The sequence below is a fragment of the Dermacentor variabilis genome, chromosome 1 (assembly GCF_050947875.1).
Source record: "Dermacentor variabilis isolate Ectoservices chromosome 1, ASM5094787v1, whole genome shotgun sequence".
NCBI classification, from domain to species: domain Eukaryota; kingdom Metazoa; phylum Arthropoda; class Arachnida; order Ixodida; family Ixodidae; genus Dermacentor; species Dermacentor variabilis.
In genome coordinates this window covers 66,822,661-66,840,832 of record NC_134568.1, presented here as the reverse complement: position 1 = coordinate 66,840,832, position 18,172 = coordinate 66,822,661, and the positions used below count along the sequence as shown (strand labels likewise).

The 18,172-nt window shown below is 46.3% G+C and overlaps 1 protein-coding gene across 1 annotated transcript in view; it reads right to left on the bottom strand.

Moving 5' to 3' along the window:
* Positions 1 to 1,894: 1,894 nt before the first annotated feature.
* LOC142575959 (locomotion-related protein Hikaru genki-like) overlaps positions 1,895 to 18,172 on the bottom strand; it is a 243,026-nt gene continuing 226,748 nt past the window's right edge. Inside the window, exons 8-9 of the mRNA XM_075685846.1 lie at positions 8,776 to 8,946; positions 1,895 to 4,627 (exon numbers count right to left, since the gene is read on the bottom strand). Of these exons, the coding sequence (XP_075541961.1) occupies positions 4,425 to 4,627; positions 8,776 to 8,946 (374 nt within the window). The 3' untranslated portion in view covers positions 1,895 to 4,424. The remainder of the gene's footprint in view (positions 4,628 to 8,775; positions 8,947 to 18,172) is intronic.

The following is an 18,172-nucleotide window of genomic DNA, read 5'->3' as shown; positions in this document are numbered from 1 at the left end:
CCCTATGAATTTATCGCGGGCATGCCAGTGCCTCCAGACGCTTGGCGCGTTTCGATTTGGCCAACTTGACAAGCTCAATCGTTCCACTTAGTAGCGATTATGCGTGCTCGCAGCGTCTTCTGCACTTCGAAGAGTATAGATTTCTCTGAAATTTGCGACAATGAAGGCATATAAAGCGTAATATACAAAGCCACAAGGACGTCTGAATCCACAAGCATGAAGATCAGACAAACCCATGTACTTCCGATCATTCCCATCGTGGGTCAACGACTGCAGCGCCAGAGTTCCCTCTACTATATTGTAGGAAACTCTGTGAACCCAACCAATCGTCAAAAAGATTGCAGCGACCTCATCTCCAGTGGTGGGCCTTGCGCCCATTATACGGAGCTTTGAATTAGTGGTTCCACACATTCCATCGCAGCTACAACTATGGGAAGAGCACGAGTAGTGCATACTGAGCAAGAAGCTGCGTATACCGCGAGCGTCAGCGAGAGTTGGCTCGTGAACGGGCTCGTCGTCGTAGGGCCGACCCCGAGCTACGCGCCAGAGATGTCGAGTTTAAACGGCAGCGCCGACCATCAACAAATACAACATTACACTAATACTCCATTGCATGATGTAACACTCGGTGTAACTAATACAGCTTCCCTGTTCGACCAACTTCACGGACAGGAAGGGGCGGTGATTTTATTAATCGGCAAAACATTTTCATAAATATTATGTAAGAATAGCCAATAAATTAATAAAAATAGATAAAGAACGCCCTTTTCAGTATAGAATAAAAATATTTCTTATAGCACAACGTAAATACCCACCTCGGAAAATTTTCGACGTGAAAGAAGTAGGGATGTGCGAATACTCGAATATTACCGAATCGAATCGAACAGTGAACGTTCGAATAATTCGATTCACGAATCGAATATCTACTACACAATTTATTTTCGAATATGCGACATATTCGAAGTGGAGACCCGCGCAGTGCCGCAGGTCGCGTGCACCGCTGAGGTCCTCGAGCTCGATGCCGCCCTAGCGAGCGTTTCTCTTTATTTTGAGCGTAAAAGAATCGCCGCGGACCGGCCGCCCCGGCTGACATGCTAGCTGACTGTCACTGCAAGCGCTTCCCGACGTCATGCCGAGGCGAGGATTGCACACACAGGCAATTCGCAGAATGGAATCACGTCGGCCGGGGCCAACTGTGTCGGTGCAAGGTTCGTCCGGCTCGACAGGACCGACATGAATGATAACGCGACACGGACAGAGGGAACGGCGACAATATAACAGCGCGTATTTCGTGAAGTGCGAGAACATGCGCGAAGATTGGGCCGATTAGCCGCCTATTGGCACGCAAATCGTGTTGAATGAGTAGCGATGAACTTCAAGCCGCTTTGCCAGCCGTCAATAAAACCCGGACGCGCGATCTCGGGACCGATCACTGCTGAGCCACCCGCACGGACATATTAGCGGCAAGCTTTCCGCGAACGCTTGCGACCCGTTACCGCAACGACCACACTGCTATAGGCCATTAGGCTTAATCGGCCCTGCATCGTCGGGCGTCGGCGACTCAAATTACGGTTTGGCGCCGAGTCGACGCCGATTTATTCGTAGCAGCCGGAAAGCCGACAAACGGCCTCGCAAATGAAAGCAAATGCATGGAATAGCACCAAAGTTGTTCACGGTCGCCATCTTTGAGACATACCGTACGGTGGCCTTCGCTCCCGACGCCGGTCGTTGACGCACATCGGTTTCCTTCTGTAGCGAGCGTCGCGAGAACTTGTCGTGACCCTCTAGATTTCATGATCTCACATGTGGCAAATCACGCCGAATCTGACAATGAAACGGCGCTGCCCTCTACCGTCGGCGCCGGCTACGCGCGGAACGGTGATCGAGTCACGTGATGCGCGATCCTTTCTTACGTCACGCAGATTGGCCTTACGATAAACCAACAGCCATAAAGTAGGGATAGGCCTTCTGTATTTTAGAGAGAAACCGGAAAGCAAAACTCTCTATGCAATAAATAAAAGATTGCCGCAAAGCACACGTTCAATAATAAACTGAGAAGCTCATTGGCATTCAGTACAACGGAACGTCACTAATTCATTACTTTCAAAACAATAAAAGCACTTGATTATATTCAACAGAAATTCTACTGATAAAAGTAATATTTTCCAGACCTTCACATACTAGAACTGAGCCGTAATCAGTGCTGGCACACTCATTTGGAGTTTCCTTCAATAAGAGCAGACTGTACTGTATATCTTGATTTCTATGTACATTAGCTACTTATAGCTTGCTGCATTCTTATTATGCAAGGTTAGGAGACTTCCGATCATGTGCACCACTGTGTTTTTTGTTCAATTTTCTAACCAATAAGTTTTGTGAAAAAGTTTCTAATATTCGTGATTCGATTCGATACTCGGCTTTCTTTTCTTGATTCGATTCGATATTCGATTTTAAATCTACTATACGGTATTCGCACACCCCTATAGAAAGGTAAATTTATACTTCAGATTGAACACATGATATGCCGGCGTTTAGAGCGATATGATTTATGTCTTGATAGCTTTTAGAGATAATTTTAAAAGAATTCCAGAGAATTTCCGAAGGGCATTGAGAGTGACAGCGCATATGACAGCACCCACATCGGCCAAAATTTTGAGGGTCTATACGTGGTGTCTTATCCGTGGTGGCGAAGCTGTGACGTCATGCGTGACATGTGCGATTACGCTTTCCTGACGTAGAGGGCAAATACATCTGTTCACAACTTACGCACGGAATATGGCTATAACCTCTAAGCAAAATTTTTGCGAGTGGTCCTATAACAAGAGAGAGAGAGAGAGAGAGATCAGGATATCCATCAGCTAGTGAGAGACCAAGCCGGCGGCGACACTTTAAAAACGTGATCGCATCGCATCTCATGACCTCAGCGCGTGGAGATTACTAACGGTAGGCCGTACTTGCAATAGATCGCCATTTTGTTGTTGCGCGTTGTGTAGATGCCGCTTATATAAGCACGACGTAACCTCGCACTGATAGTCGCCAGCACATTTATTGATGCGGATGGCACCCATAGAACAACTATGCGCAGAGGGTTCCGAGTTCGAAACATTCGGCTGATACCACGCCAGCAATATCCTCTAATGTTCATCGCAGTACTGTAGACGCTTCGCGGTACTTTGTTCTATAGACAAAATCTGAGGGTCGATAAAAAAATTGAAGCCCTATGACATGTCCTCAGTTAAACATCACCTGGATGTAAGAAAGACGTGTCTTCAGAGCATCGCCTTGATATCCATGAGGGACTCACACATAGAGCTGCCGTGGCTACCGGACACACGTTCAGTCCTGTAGCGCGAACAAAATGTACACCAGTGATATTGCCAAGTGTTCAAAAGAATATGTGGCCTTTTTTTAAGAAAGCGAAATTTTCTTAGCCTCTTTCCCCCAAAAATCTGCGGTCCACTCCTAAACAGCTACGGACTGCGCAGATGTACGCCGAGGTCAAAACGCCGCGCTCCCTCAACTTGGCGGACACCTACCGCAAGATTATAGTCTTTTATTGGTTTATATAGCTCCTAATTCGGACCACATATCCTGCACCCTTTCTGCACCCTTAACTCCTATGAATATGTAATCAACCCCAGTCGACCGCGGCGCTTGACTAAGGTTGTGCGCTACATGTATGTTTAGTTCACTCACATGATTTATGACGTATGCGCAGCGTATCAAGTGACTTAAACGCGCGGAAATGGTCAGCATGGAGTCTTTCGGCAGTAGCAAGAGCAGTTGCGTTTCGCAAATAAGTGGGAAAGGGTACTCGGAACTAACCAATTAGAAACAGGCAACTGACGTCATGAAACATATAAAAGAAACTGCATAAGACCCTTGCTCTCAGCTGTGAATGGCACCCATTCGGAAGGTCCAGTCAGCTGCGAAACAAGAAGAAAAGAAACGACCCGAAACCAACCACACGTTACAATCTGTAAATAGAGAGAACTGCACATTGTACATATCATGTGTTGCGTTTAAATTCTAAGAGAATTCCAGCAAACTCGAACAAGGAAAAAAAATCGAGAGGCATACATAGACAAAGCGACAGGAAGGTGGCTGATATTCCTTTAGTATAAACATGTGCCAACCTAAGAAAGCTTCGCTTACATAGAGAGACATCAGGAATGTGTTTTGACTACTTTTTTATGACAGCATGTTTCGTTCGTGGCACGCATATTTGTTGTAGCGCAAACCTCGCGAGAGCGAAGGGCATCTTTCTCTGGAAAGCAACGTGAGCAAATAGAAGAGAAACGGAAAAACAGCGAAGCGCGGTGCTGTGAACCGGGGGTGTATGGCAGCCGGCGGGGTTTTGGGTCTTAGGTCCGGTGCGGTGGCGACATGTGCTGGATGATGATGCCCCCTTGCACGCGCTGGTACTACTTGTGCAGGACCAGGCGGCGGCAGTGGGGCAGCGGGTGCGACCAGTGGCCATCGCGCGAGCAGCGCAGCTGCGCCGAGCCCAGCAGCCGGAAGCCCACGTTGCACGCCACCGTCACCAGCTCGCCGATGTCGTAATGAAACTTGGACGGCAGGACGCGTGCGTGCGCCGGCTGGCCCGGGAACTCGCAGGCCGGCTTGCCTGCGCACAGGTCACACAACCGTGCAGCCACGCATCGTCGGTGCACATGCCACACTGACAAGAACGGAAGACGAGGAGCAATCGTTCAAGGCAAGATGTGTAGGTTAATCGTCGCACGTGACTTGAGCCAAGACTTCAGAAATGAAAGGCACTTCGGACGCGAATTGAGCCGAACGTATATAGTGTTGGCAATATCTCCTAGAGTAACTCAGGCTACTTTTTTCGTCATAACTAATTATTCGATTATATTTAATTACGCAACATTTTTAAATTAATGGCTTAAGACCGCAAATGCCGCACGTAGAGCTGTACAGCACGTTCAGAAGCCACCTAATAAATAATTTTCCACGCCATATGTATCACGCAGTTCTTTTTTTCCGTGCCTAAGAAAGCCCACGATATGCGAAAAAAAGAGAAGAAAACATGGTGGAGCGCTTGTTGGCACTGCTATTGTGCTGCGCTCAAGCGTGCAATGGGTGAACAGTAAAGTGGCCACGGGGAAGTGACAGGTCACTGCTCCGGTTGTAGGCATCTGGGCTCTGGGTCTTCAATTCTATAGTTACCTAACGGCTCAAATGCATGCTACTGGCCGAGCGCTGCCGAAGCGATAAAGCGGCGATAAAGGCATAGCCGGGCTGCGGCCGTGCTTATTCACATTCGTAAGCTTGTGAGGCTGTGAGTTAGAGATCAGACCCGGCGTGGTTGCTTAGTGGCTATAGTGTTGGGCTGCTAAGTACAAGGTTGCAGGATGGAATCCCGGTCAGGGCGGCAGCATTTTGATGGGGTCGAAACGCGAAAACAACTGTGTACTTAAATTTAGGTGCACGTTGAAGTATCCTAGGTGGTCAAAATTTTTCCGAGTCCCACACTATACGGCGTGCTTCGCAATCAGATCGTGGTTTTGTCACGTACAACTCAATAATTTCTTTTTTTTAATAACAGATCGATTTGCACCCTTAAGGATTCTTTTAAAATTATGGGGTTTTATGTGCCCAAACCACTTTCTGATTATGAGGCACGCCGTAGTGGAGGACTCCGGAAATTTCGACCACCTGGGGTTCTCTACCGTGCACTTAAATCTAAGTACACGGGTGTTTTCGCATTTCGCCCCCATCGAAACGCGGCCGCCGTGGCCGGGATTCGATCCCGCGACGTCGTGCACAGCAGCCCAACACCATAGCCACTGAGCAACCACGGCGGGTCCTTAAGGATTCTTGAGGGTGTGAATCGGTTTACAGTGTGCATGCGATCGAGGAATCTGGCAGATCTTAGCGCCTATGTGCAGTATGACGGATGGGTTTAGGTTTTCGAAGAAAACGCATACGTATGGTATCGGCCGCCTATTCCACTTGTATAAAGTACGATAGTGCACATGTTCCACACAACAGCGATCGCAGGTTGGTACAAGGTATGAGGCTTGTGCACTTGACGGGCTGGATATTGTCTACCAAATCTGCGCGTCAAAGCCTGCCGCTAACCAAACTACTATATCAAGCAGGAAGCTCCCAGACAGACGATGGCTGTCAAGGCGTAAGCTATCGCCCTAAATTTTCTTAGCTGAGCTTGCTTTCCTCTTGTGTAATGGAACTACCACATGAATGAAGCTTTAACGCACCACCGCGAAGAAACCTGGGGCCGAATTCGTAGAGCTGGTAGATCGAACGTATGTGCTTTTTCCTCATTGCCTGGCCGCCTTCGCTAATGTGGTCAACGACAGCATAAGCTACCATCTACTCTTACGAACAGTTCTAGTGTAAAAACATTTAACATTTAACCACAGAAAGGCGGCTAGTGAAAGGAAAAACACAAATCAAAGTCCAGAAAGGAAAAGTAATAATTATAATAATACGCCAGCCTCCCAGTGATTAGAACCCTGAATTCTTTCTAGTGCTAGCGCTGTCAGTTTCAAAAATATTTCTGAATACACCGGTAGGCCAATCCTATTATAATCATTGCATAAATAATTACAACTGTTACGATTACGATTTGTACTTAACGATGCTGTCTATGGTCTATGCACGAGAGATACGCATAATGTGACCCCATGAGACGGCGGCAGTGGGCTCAAAGACTTGCTACATACGATTTTTTTTTACAAGAACGACCCCTAAGTAAACTACGATCGCGTTTTGTAGTGAAGCTCGCTGATACGAAGAGCGCCCAAGGCAGTGGCACCGGCGAACAAAGCAGGCGTCGGTAGGCATGCTGTGGTTTCTCGTTGGCCGCACTGACAGCCTGTCCCAGCTATCGTCCACTGGTGCGTTCCGCTGGCGTTTCTATTTGCAACCCACAGCTCATACAAGTAGTGCCAGCGGTGTTCTACAGAAACCGCCAATTCTATTGAAATTTTGACTCTGACTGATCTTGTCAAACATAACCTCGCCATTTTTATATTTATAGGGCACTAAATATACCAGTAACCATCATACCAAAGACACCTCTTATTATTACAAACAATACTAGATTTGGAGAGAATATGAACTTAACTTTACCCAGCGTTGGCACCAACTACGGCAAGCAGTCATTACATTTTTTCAGCTTTATCTCTCTAGAACACACTACCATATACATTAAAATTGGTAAAACCTCACCCGTTTGAGACAGAGCTTAAGCACTTTCTTTTAGATTACACCAGCCTCTCATTTTTCAGTGTAGTTTCTCCTTCTTCATTTTTGAAAAATGTCCCTTCGTAGTTTTCCGTACTATCTAATCTGCAGCCGTGTTATTGTTTAAAAATTAAATTATGGGGTTTTAGGTGCCAAAACCACTTTCTGATTATGAGGCACGCCGTAGTGAAAGACTCCGGAAATTTCGACCACCTGGGGTTCTTTAACGTGCACCTAAATCTAAGTACACGGGTGTTTTCGCATTTCGCCCCCATCGAAATGCGGCCGCCGTGGCAGGGATTCGATCCCGCGACCTCGTGCTCACCAGCCCAACATCACAGCCACTGAGCAACCACGGCGGGTGCCGTGTTATTGTTTAATGCATTCAAGTGTTGATTTTCTGTTTCTTTATGCTTCGTCTCCTAAAAGCCTTTATTGCCGCAAATTTTGCATGTTGCCATTGTTGTTTGTATAATCCTTGTCATCCATGCACAGAAGGTCATAATTCCGTTTCTAACTATAGGACCTCCTTCTGTATATACTTATATAATTATCCCCGTTTCTGACATAAAATAAACTTATTCTTATTCTGCCAGCGCCATTTCTGACGAAACAAGGGTATCGCTGTCAAACTCTATCCTCAATTCTTTTCCTTGTTTCTTCATCTTAGATAGCGACTCAATAATGACTACAGAGACATTTGCGGTTCGCAGTGTCACAGCCCATAAAACGTTGCTTTGGACGTCGATGGGCAGCCAGACTTGTTCCTCCTTTACTCCGAAGTTTATTTCAATCAATATGGCGAGATAGGCCCCAGGTGGCATAGTTCGCTTCGTTTCACGACAGTCTTAGTCGAAGGGCCCTGTTGGCAATTTTAGTTGTACACTAGAAGGTATAAAGAGCTGGGGGGAGGTCGACAGAGCGTTCTATTGCTACAATCTTTCAAAGAGGGTTGTTAATAGTAGATGGATGCCAGAAGCAAATGAAATGTTTCAAGGCGATGATAGAAGGGGGCGAGCTACGCTCTAAATAGCAGACGCTCCCCCGAGCTGCATCCGACCACTGCCCTCAAGCGACGTTCCTCTTCAGCATTCTCCCATATCGAAGCTCAGGGATCACGTGATATTTACGTCACGGTCCCTGCCTTCTCTTATTCATTTTTTTTCTTTTCTTAATCTTTGTCTCCGTTCTCTTGCTGCGCAGCGCAGATCTGCGAGAGTTTGCACTCTCCAGAATGATCGTCGTCTGCTGCAGTTAGTCCTTCAGGAGGACACATGTCTTGCTACAGTTTCTGCGCATTTCCCTTTAAAGCAGGTGTGACGTAGAACATGTGCTTGGCCAGGATGTGCGAATCGCCATACGCGTACCATTTTTCTATCGCACAACTAGAGGTCGCGCATGCGTCAGGGTGAGTGAGATTAAAAAAGGTTTACTAATTTCCTAACCTTAACATATTCATTGTTCATCCATTGTGAAAGCTCGCATTCTAGGCCTCCCTAGAGTCCCAAAAATGTGAATTTTTAGTGCTATAGCAGTGCTCACATTTGGGCAAGTTGTTGGACCAAGTGCCGTTTGCCTGGCAGACGCTGACAGACTCGCCGATCAGCACGTAGCCCGCATTGCACGTGTAGTGGACGCTGTCTCCCGGGTACTGCCGGCCTCCGTACAACACACGACCATGCGCTGGTGGTAGTGGACTGCGGCACCGGATCGCTGCATAAGCGGAAAAAAAATACTCGCGCGCCATTTGCATACACTCCGGCTGGGCCATATGCCAGTGCTGTACCAGAGCCCAGCGTCGGACGAGAAAAGCCACACAAACGAGGAACGCAACACAAGCACTTAGATCGAGGCCTGTTCCAACATCGAGGCGCATGTATGGCCAATGGTGCCCGTTTCGTTGGCCACGGCTTTGGTAACTAAAATACCGATTGAAGGTTGCGTTTTAGTTTGTCTGATCCGAAACGATAACAATATAAGCGAGATCACAGCTCTCAGGAGTTTACTTTCCGCGCTTTGCCTTGCGGCACCCATGAACAACTTGTCTGTCTCGGATATTTGACTACACCGACAGAGGTCACAATATGATATTTATGTAGTTTCCTAGTCAGTATCCTCGGCAATGCAAGTGCCAACGAAGCTGCCCAGGCAGCGTACGGAGAATCCGAGCACACTTCGCTTTCATAGTCGAGAACGGACTAAACGAGTGACCTTAGAACTATTTGTTATATCCTCACGTTGAAGAAGTGGAATCCGCACGATTTCACTAACCGACACTTAGGAGCCTTTGGGCTCACACATTAAACTAAAACATTTCTCCGGTCTTACTCGACATGAAGGAACATCGTGTGTCGATTGCGAATAGGTGTTGCTTTTACGAGCGCTCATTCGTTCTGAATTGAAAGTGCAGACAGCGTTAATTGCAACACATGCGGAATAATAAACACCTTAGGGCACATGTTCTGTGACTGCCCTTCCCACGATTATTGCAGTCTTGGCCTTCGCATCGCTTCAGACAGTTAGACGTCTAACCTTTCACGGAAAAGAACACTGTAGGCTTGTGGCCTCGTGCGTTCCCGACGCACAGACACACAAAAGCCGCCTGCCGCGTTTCCTACCATTCACCAACGTCTCTGACCGCTTGTGTCGGACTAAACGATAGACCCGTCAGCATCTGTGCACATGCATGCGTGCTGTGAACTTTTATTCTCACCTTTTTTCTAATCTTTTCGCTCCATCTTCTTCCCCGTGGCGGTGCACAGCCGACCGGTCTCAACATTATAGTATCTCCTCTTACCACTCCCGCAGTGTAGGGTAACAAATCGGATGCTTGTCTTCCGGTTAACTTCCCTACATTTCTCATTTCCCTCTCTTTTCGAGGACACTAAATCACGTGCACTAAGCCGTGTTTAACGACGCACCCACATGAAAGGACGTGCACAACCGTGCGGCCATCAAGCCGATGTTCGCTCACGGCACTTATTAGGCCCAGTAGACAGCAATGACAGCAGACAATATGCGTACGGTGTTCGATCCCGAAACCCACGCTCTATACCTACGGGGAACGAAGCCTTACTTGAAGTGTATCACAGACGCTGAACTACCGTATAAGCAACGCTGAGCGGCTTTCAGCGTACGTAAGCTGACGTGCCGATCGAGGCTTTCTCTTATTCAGCCCAGTGAAAGCCGGCTGAATAGAAAGACGGGCTTTTCATCGCGCCCTTTTTTCCGTAGCGGTCGCGAGTGAGGCAGCAGCTGCTTTCAATTCACTCTTTTGTGTTAAAAATTCTTCATAGCACTGCTCTTGAAATTGGTTACAAAATAGATAGGATAGGTAGGATTGAACGGGGTTCAACGGGAGTTCTTGGAAGCAGTTCACCTCCGGCTGCTCTTGTATCCGACTGTCTGTATCCGAGTGGCTGCCAGTCTTATCCCGCCTTTCTTACTTTTCTACAAGAAACTGACTAGGCTATGTAGCGGTTCTTTTTTTTCTTTGGGAGTGACGGGACATCATATTTTTCTGGGCTTTGTTTAAATCGTATTATTTTGCAAGAGGGCAACCTGCGTCATTGTTGTTTTACTTGAATCTTTGTAATCGGACTTGTCCTTTCCCCTTACGTTCCCTTTTTACTATCCTCAATTTATATCATTGTATCCTTCCTCCTTCCTAAAGCGTATAAGCAGGGGTTGTACCTCTTTCGGTGAAAATTTCCAGCCTTTTGTTTTCCTTATTTTCCTCTCTCTCTCTTATGCATGGCTGTTTTCAAACATAATAATAATAATAATAATAATAATAATAATAATAATAATAATAATAATAATAATAATAATAATAATAATAATAATAATAATAATAAATATTTATTGTTGCCATCTTGCAATAATCGTACATCAGAAGGCAGGCCCGTCAAAGCCAAGGAACTGGCTTGCGTGACTTGGCCCAGCATGTCGGCAAACAGTCAAAACGGCAACATGTACAGAAATAAAAAGCTAGTGAAGTTTATCACACAATAATGAAACAGAAACTTAGCTGAAATCAGTGACAAAAGAAATACAAGAAACAAGAAAAGAGACATGTAGTATTATACATATCTTACAGTGCCTTCAACATTTTTTTCATGTTTCGTTTCGCAGTTGCGGTAAATATATGATGAGGTAGGTCATTGAATATTCTTGGGACATAGGCATACGTACTAGCTTTACCAAATCTTGTGTTGCAGTGCAATACTATAAATATATAAAAATGTTTTCCGCAGTGCACGGGGAGCAATATATTCCTGTTTGAAATCAGGGTTCCAAAAATGACTTACTACAACCGTTTGAGTGAACAAAGTTTTAAATGACGGAGGACCCAGATGTATAAACAAGTTGACATTGTCGGCCGAGGAAGAGTTATAAGCAATGGACTTCAACGTATTTTTAGAATTCTGTCAATTCGACAGACCCATCGAGATGAGCAAAACCCGGACAATGTAATGCCATAACGTAACACACTGTGTGCTAAGGCGTGCATGATAGTGATTTTTACAGGCATCGGAACAATGGATTTAATGTTAAAAAGCAGCGAGGAAACACTTCTGAGCCTGCCGCAAAGATATGTCATGTGATCATTCCATGAGAGGTCACTGTCAAAGAAAACACCAAGGTATTTAATGGAGTTTACATATTCTACAGGGGCACACTGACACGATTGGCAAGTACGACATTGTAGAAACAAGGGTAAATTTGTAACCGTTGCTTTTAAGTGGATTTCAAAAAACATCACATCTTTGTTTTTTCTTTGTTTATTGACAAACAGTTGTTAGCAAAAAACCAGGTCACTGCATCGAACACACTCTCTTGAAGTAACGCAATTGCTTTTGAGTAACAGATAAGCTTAGTTAAAAGGACAGTGTCATCTGCATACTCAACTATCATACACTTCGATACAGCTGAAGAAAAATCATTTATAAATATGTTAAAAATAAGAGGACACAATATAGAGTCCTGAGGCACTCCAGCTTTCAAAGGTAGCTTGTTATTGATGAATAACTCGTTGTCTAAAGATATCACCTGCGAGCGGCCGGAGAAATAGTTTTTTAGGAACTGGTAAAATGGCCCCCTGAAACCGAGCAGGTATAGTTCTTCAAGCAGGAGTTCGGGGTTCACAGTATCGAATGCTTTAGAAGTATCGAGAAAAAATGCGCATGCAAACATGTTTTGTTTTAAAGCTGTGTTTAATTAGTCTGAAAATTCCTCGAGCAGAGCGATGGTGCCCCGTACCGCGACAAAGCCGAACTGACGACTCGATATAACTGAAAACTTATCTAGAAATGACGTCATAGTGTCTAAGAGAATTTTTTCTATTATTTGTGACATGATAGGCAAGATCGAAATAGGTCGGTAACTGTCCACAATACCTTCCTTTCCTCCTTTAAATAATGGAGATAAAATAGCCGTTTTTAATTCCGCCGGCATTGTAGCTGTCTCTAGGAATCCATTAAGTATGACAAGAAGAATACGCGATAGTGCGTTGAAGTTTCGTTGGAGCAAAGATACCGATATACCGTCTATACCAGCTGGCTTATGTCGCCTAAACCCAGCAACTATTCTTGCGAGTGTGTCGAATTTTATCGTCGGTAAGAACGCGGAAGCTGATATGATTTTTTTCTTTACCAGCGCGTCCAGCTGGCACCGTTGAAGTTGCTCCCGAAACACGCGCGAAATGTTGATTGAAGATTGTAGCTGTCTCTGCAAGATCACATGGGAAAGCGTCAGCTAGCTTTGAATTGGTAGTGTCTTTCCCGCGTATAGGTGGTTTGTCAGTGACCACGCCTTCGCCGGGTTTCGAACAGATAATTGAAACTGACGTTGAAAGTAGCGTCGTTTTGCGCATCGTATAAGGGTGACGACTTTATTCCTTGCGATTCTGTAGCTAGCGCGAAGCTCAGCATTGCTTGGAGTTCGTTTAAGCCGTTTCCACAGCAAGTCTTGGTAGGCGATTGCATTCATTATATCCACGGTAAGCCAGTTATGATTTCTTCTCTGTTAGAACAATTCGAGTGCAGGCTTCTTGAAAGCTGCGTATTTTCGAACAAAATTGTTCATAAATAAATACTCGCACTCCGGAAACAATCAGTGAAGACCAGTCGAACCTGCCAATCATCTCGTCCAATTTGCGTTGATCAAGAAAGGCAACGCGCGTCCGCCTATCTGAGCTATTTGCTTTCCAACGTTGAGGTGTGTTAAAAAGGCGCCTCAAGCTAAAACGACAGACTGTGAAATAGTGGTCTGCTAAGCGTTGCGTAATCACGCATGAATGCAGATCATGATTAGGCGCCCGTACTGCGATGTGGCGTAATCAATAATAATAATAATAATAATAATAATAATAATAATAATAATAATAATAATAATAATAATAATAATAATAATAATAATGATGATGATGATGATGATGATGATGATGATGATGATGATGATGATGAAATTGATTTCACTTATCGGTAAAATATAGATTTGCTTAAAGAATGGTAGTTAACCCCCTTGTGCGGAATAAATAAAATCTTGCATGTTCGCGTAACAAAGCTAACCAGCGGATACCAGCCAAAAGAAAAGAAGCGTAAATACGCCTTTTCCGCGCAGTCGACTCAGTCTTACCAGTTAACCATAGCACCAGTGTCCTCTTAATATCGCATGAATGAAGATTTAAGATACTGTTTCTTTACCGAATACGCAGGTGATGGGGTCCCCCGAACCGGTTTTTTGCGTGAAAGGTAGGCAGTCGCTGGAAGCAAAGTATGTGAAACATGCTCTTATAGTAAGCTCTCTGTACAACCAAATGAAGCATAACAGAATGAAGCCTCAATGCAGCGTTCGCACGGTTTCGCAGCGACTGACTGCGCTGCGCGTCTGCATGTATATATGTCCGCGCGCAATGTGTTTCGCTTTCGCTGTGAGCGCGTTTTCGCACAGTTCCGTGAGCTTTAGGCCGCAGCATATGAGCATTTGCCAGTACACAAGCAACCGCTGTTGCGCGGATGCTATCAAAGCTGTTCAAAAATAATTTCATTATAACTATGGACTTGACGCCTACGGCGACTTGTGATGTGCCGTCCTGACGAGTCAATATTTTTTTTTCGTTTCTTCTAAATTCTTGGACGTTTCAATATAATTATTTCTCAAGTTGCATGGCACTGTATGTTTATTGGCCTTCACAACGAGCAACTACCCGCTGCTTCTTCTTTTTTAGTCCAGTATACATTCATTGTTTGGTACTAACACAAACATAAGCATATGCCATGCATTTTTTATGCGCTTCTTACCATTCCCTTTGCATTCCAGTTAACTTACCAGTATTTTGCATCAACAATTTCATAGACCAAAGCCTCGTGACATTAGCCGTGCAGCTGGCGTGGGCGACCATCTTAGTCCACGGTTTCTGCCCCTCACCGAACATCGCAGTCCCGACGCCGCAGCAGGAATCTTCCTCGCGGAAATGCTTGCTGCACACCCGAGCTGTAGCCGATGGCTACTTGCCGGTTTTGAGTTTCGCAATACAACGTTTACGCGGCTTCTTGTCCCGCGGGTACGCGTGAAGGCTGACACCGGGCTTTGTTGAGTACGTCCGGCACTGCGGCACCGAGCAGTAGCCTACCATGTTGGACGCCTTCAAAGGCAGCCACAACCTAATACAGTGCTTTCAAGTGTTGTGAAGTAGACACCCGAAGCGGAAAAACCTCTCCACTTAATCAGAAACGCCCCGCAGGTGGGACTTTAAAGGGACTGACAACTGGCCAGAATGTGCTTTGAGACTTTGACGAAAATGAAACGACCATGATATATAGTGATAGAATCCAGCACGTTACTTACGATTTACGTAGGAATTTTAATTTTAAATCGGCAAAGAAAATATCAAAACCAGTAAGTGGCGAGGCCCGGCGGTGAAATCATGGTATTCTTCGGATGTAGTCTAGGAGATTACTGTACGTAACTCGGTTGTGATTAAGTACAACATAACTATTCCTTGAAATCGCAGTTGGTATAACAATCGCGCATTATTCCATGTTTCAGAAATCAAAATCGCACGCGTGGCTACGGCAGCGCACTGCACTCCATTAAACATTAAATTTTACCTGACCGGCATGGCACAAGTGTGCTTTCTCAACCAGACAGGAACTTTTGAGCTGGGAGGTATGTAAGCAAAAGGGTCATCAATCTGTTCGGCAAACACATTGGACGCCGTCGTGCTGCGCAGAAAGAATTTGCGTGCCGAGCTCAGACTTGCACCAAGTCCTACGTGACGTACATCCAGGACATGTCGTGACGGACATCCAGGACATCCACGCTTTGTCGCAAAGTCGATGACAAGATGACAGAAACGGAAGAGGTTGCGGAAATCCTCAAAGCTATCGTGGATTACGTGTTTACACTCCTGGTTTTTAAGAACTCATACACAATGCAAGACGTCATTAAGGAATGCCGACGCTTTGAAGATGCAAAAAGTCGCCGCGTTACTCCGAACTTCACACGTCTTCCAAACACGGCTGTGACGTCTACCTGCGAGGACCTCCTTCTCCCACCTGTTCCACATGTTCCTGCTACATCCGACAATATTGTGCGCATCATCTGCTGCGAGAATAAAGCTACCTCCCGAGTTCCCCTTCAGGTGCGTAACCCCGACGAGTCCCATGCAACCATTTCCCTTATCCAAACCGTTGTGCGTCAAGAACTAGCAAATGCAGCATTACAGACACTTTGCCCAGTCAGCGGACCTGACTACCGCCCACCCGCCGCACCAGAGTTATACAGAAGCCCATCCGTTCGTTCTCGTTATCAGAACTCCGCAGAAATGCGCACTTCCGATGACAGGCTCATCTACTTTTGTTGTGGACGCGTTGGGCACATTCCCCGCCATTGTCGCAGTGCTTCGAATTCGCAGCCTTGGCCGAGCTATCGAAACATCCGAGGTCCAGGTGGTAGTTCCCGAGTGCCAGTTTTAGTATAGCGTACGCTATTCCATTGCGTACGCTAAAAAATAGCGGGTCGTCAGTGCGCATGCGCTGAACGCTAAACGAAATAGCGGGTATAGCGGGCGTACGCAACGCAAACGAGTTAGCGTTAGCGTTTTTGCGGGGTTTGCGGAGCTTGCGGGAAACATGGCGGCGGTCACGGCTGCCCACTTCGAATTGAATTTGGCTTTGCTTTTGTAAAATGCACTTCGTTCGTAGCAAATGACTGTGTAAACGGCTTTCGCTTAGTCTCAGGCCGCTTCGACGACAGAGTATTATGGATAACCTCGTGGTGTTTTCGAGATCGCTTCTCGTTTCGAACGAGTCGAAGCCTAACGAAAGAAACGTTCGAGATGTCAGTGCCACCTGTCGCTAAAGGCGCGAAATAGCCGCAACGACGGCATATGGCCTCTGAGATCCGAAGATATCGCCGGCCAACTAAAATTGTAGAAAACGTGCGCTGCTTAGCGTACGCTATATTATAGCGTATAGCGTACGCTATAGTTGCGGACGCTAAACTAAAACTGTCTAATGACGACGACAGCACTCCGCCTTGATGGCCAGCACGATAAAACCGCTCCCCTTCGCCATCCCGACACCTGCCCCGCCCACCTCTGCGTCGTTGCTCCCCTTCTCCCTCATATTGCCGCCGATCATCGGAAAACTGATGGGCGCAGCTCGGAGAGGTGAGTTTGCCACGACGACCCGACCCGAAATTCCTCTGCTCACACTACCCGGACATCACAATCTCACCAACATAGACGTGGACGTGGACGGTACACCTGTCATCGCTCTCACTGACCTAGGCGCCTACATGTCGGTCATGAAATCAAACCTCCGTATTCGTCTGAACAAAGTTCTTTGCCCTGCACCGATCACTGTAGTCCGAGTAGCCGACGGTGCGATTCCGGCTGTTTCTGGGTTGTGTACCGCCCGTGTCACTGTTGCCGGGCGCCACACTTCAGTTTTGTTTTACGTCTTGGATCAGTGCCCACATGTAATCATCTTAGGACTTGACTTTCAGTACATTCGGTTCTTAATAACTGCTCTGCAGGGGTTATCCAGCTTGCGTTACCTCATGCCGTTGAACCTTCTGATCCTACGCCGACTCCCCCCGCCGCCCCCCCCCGGCTGTGTTCCGCAGATTACATTCGTCTACCACATCTAGCCGTGACGTACTACGTCTCTCCTGATCCCCCTGGGATGACGGCGATGACATCATGTCTCCCAACGCTACCGCCCTCTGTTGGCAGAATGTCATGTCCTCGCACTTGGTCATCACTATATAGGGCAATGCCGCATGTCTCCCTATTGTGAATTTTGGACTATGCCCTCAAGTGATACCCCAAGGTATCTGTCTTGCAACCCTAGCTCCAGCCTCCAGCTATCACGTCTCCGTCTTAACTGAGCCTACTGCATCACCTCCTGCTGCTATAGATTCGAACCAAGCCATGTTAGATAACACAACGAAGATGATCGCCACTGACCTTCCGGACGAACACGTACACGCTCTTCGGGGCCTGCTCATGTCGTACCAGGACATTTTTGATCTCAATGACCGACCACTGGCCCAAACAACAGTTGCCAAGCATCGGATTCACACCGGTGATGACAAACCCATACACCGATGTTCCTATCGTGTCTCCTCCGCTGAGCGCCAAGTTATACAAAAGGAAGTTGAGAAAATGCTTGCCCGTGATATCATTGAACCTTCTTCAAGCCCATGGGCATTTCCTGTCATGCTCGTTAGAAGGACAACAGTTTGCGCTTCTGTATCGACTACCGGAATCTTAACCAAGTAACAAAAAAAGACTTGTACTCCTTACCTCGGATAGATGACGCCCTTGAGTGTCTCAGTGATTCCAAGTATTTTTCTTTTATATATATTCGTTCCGGTTATTGGCAGATTGCAGTTGACGAGATGGATCGTGAAAAAACGGCGTTTATTA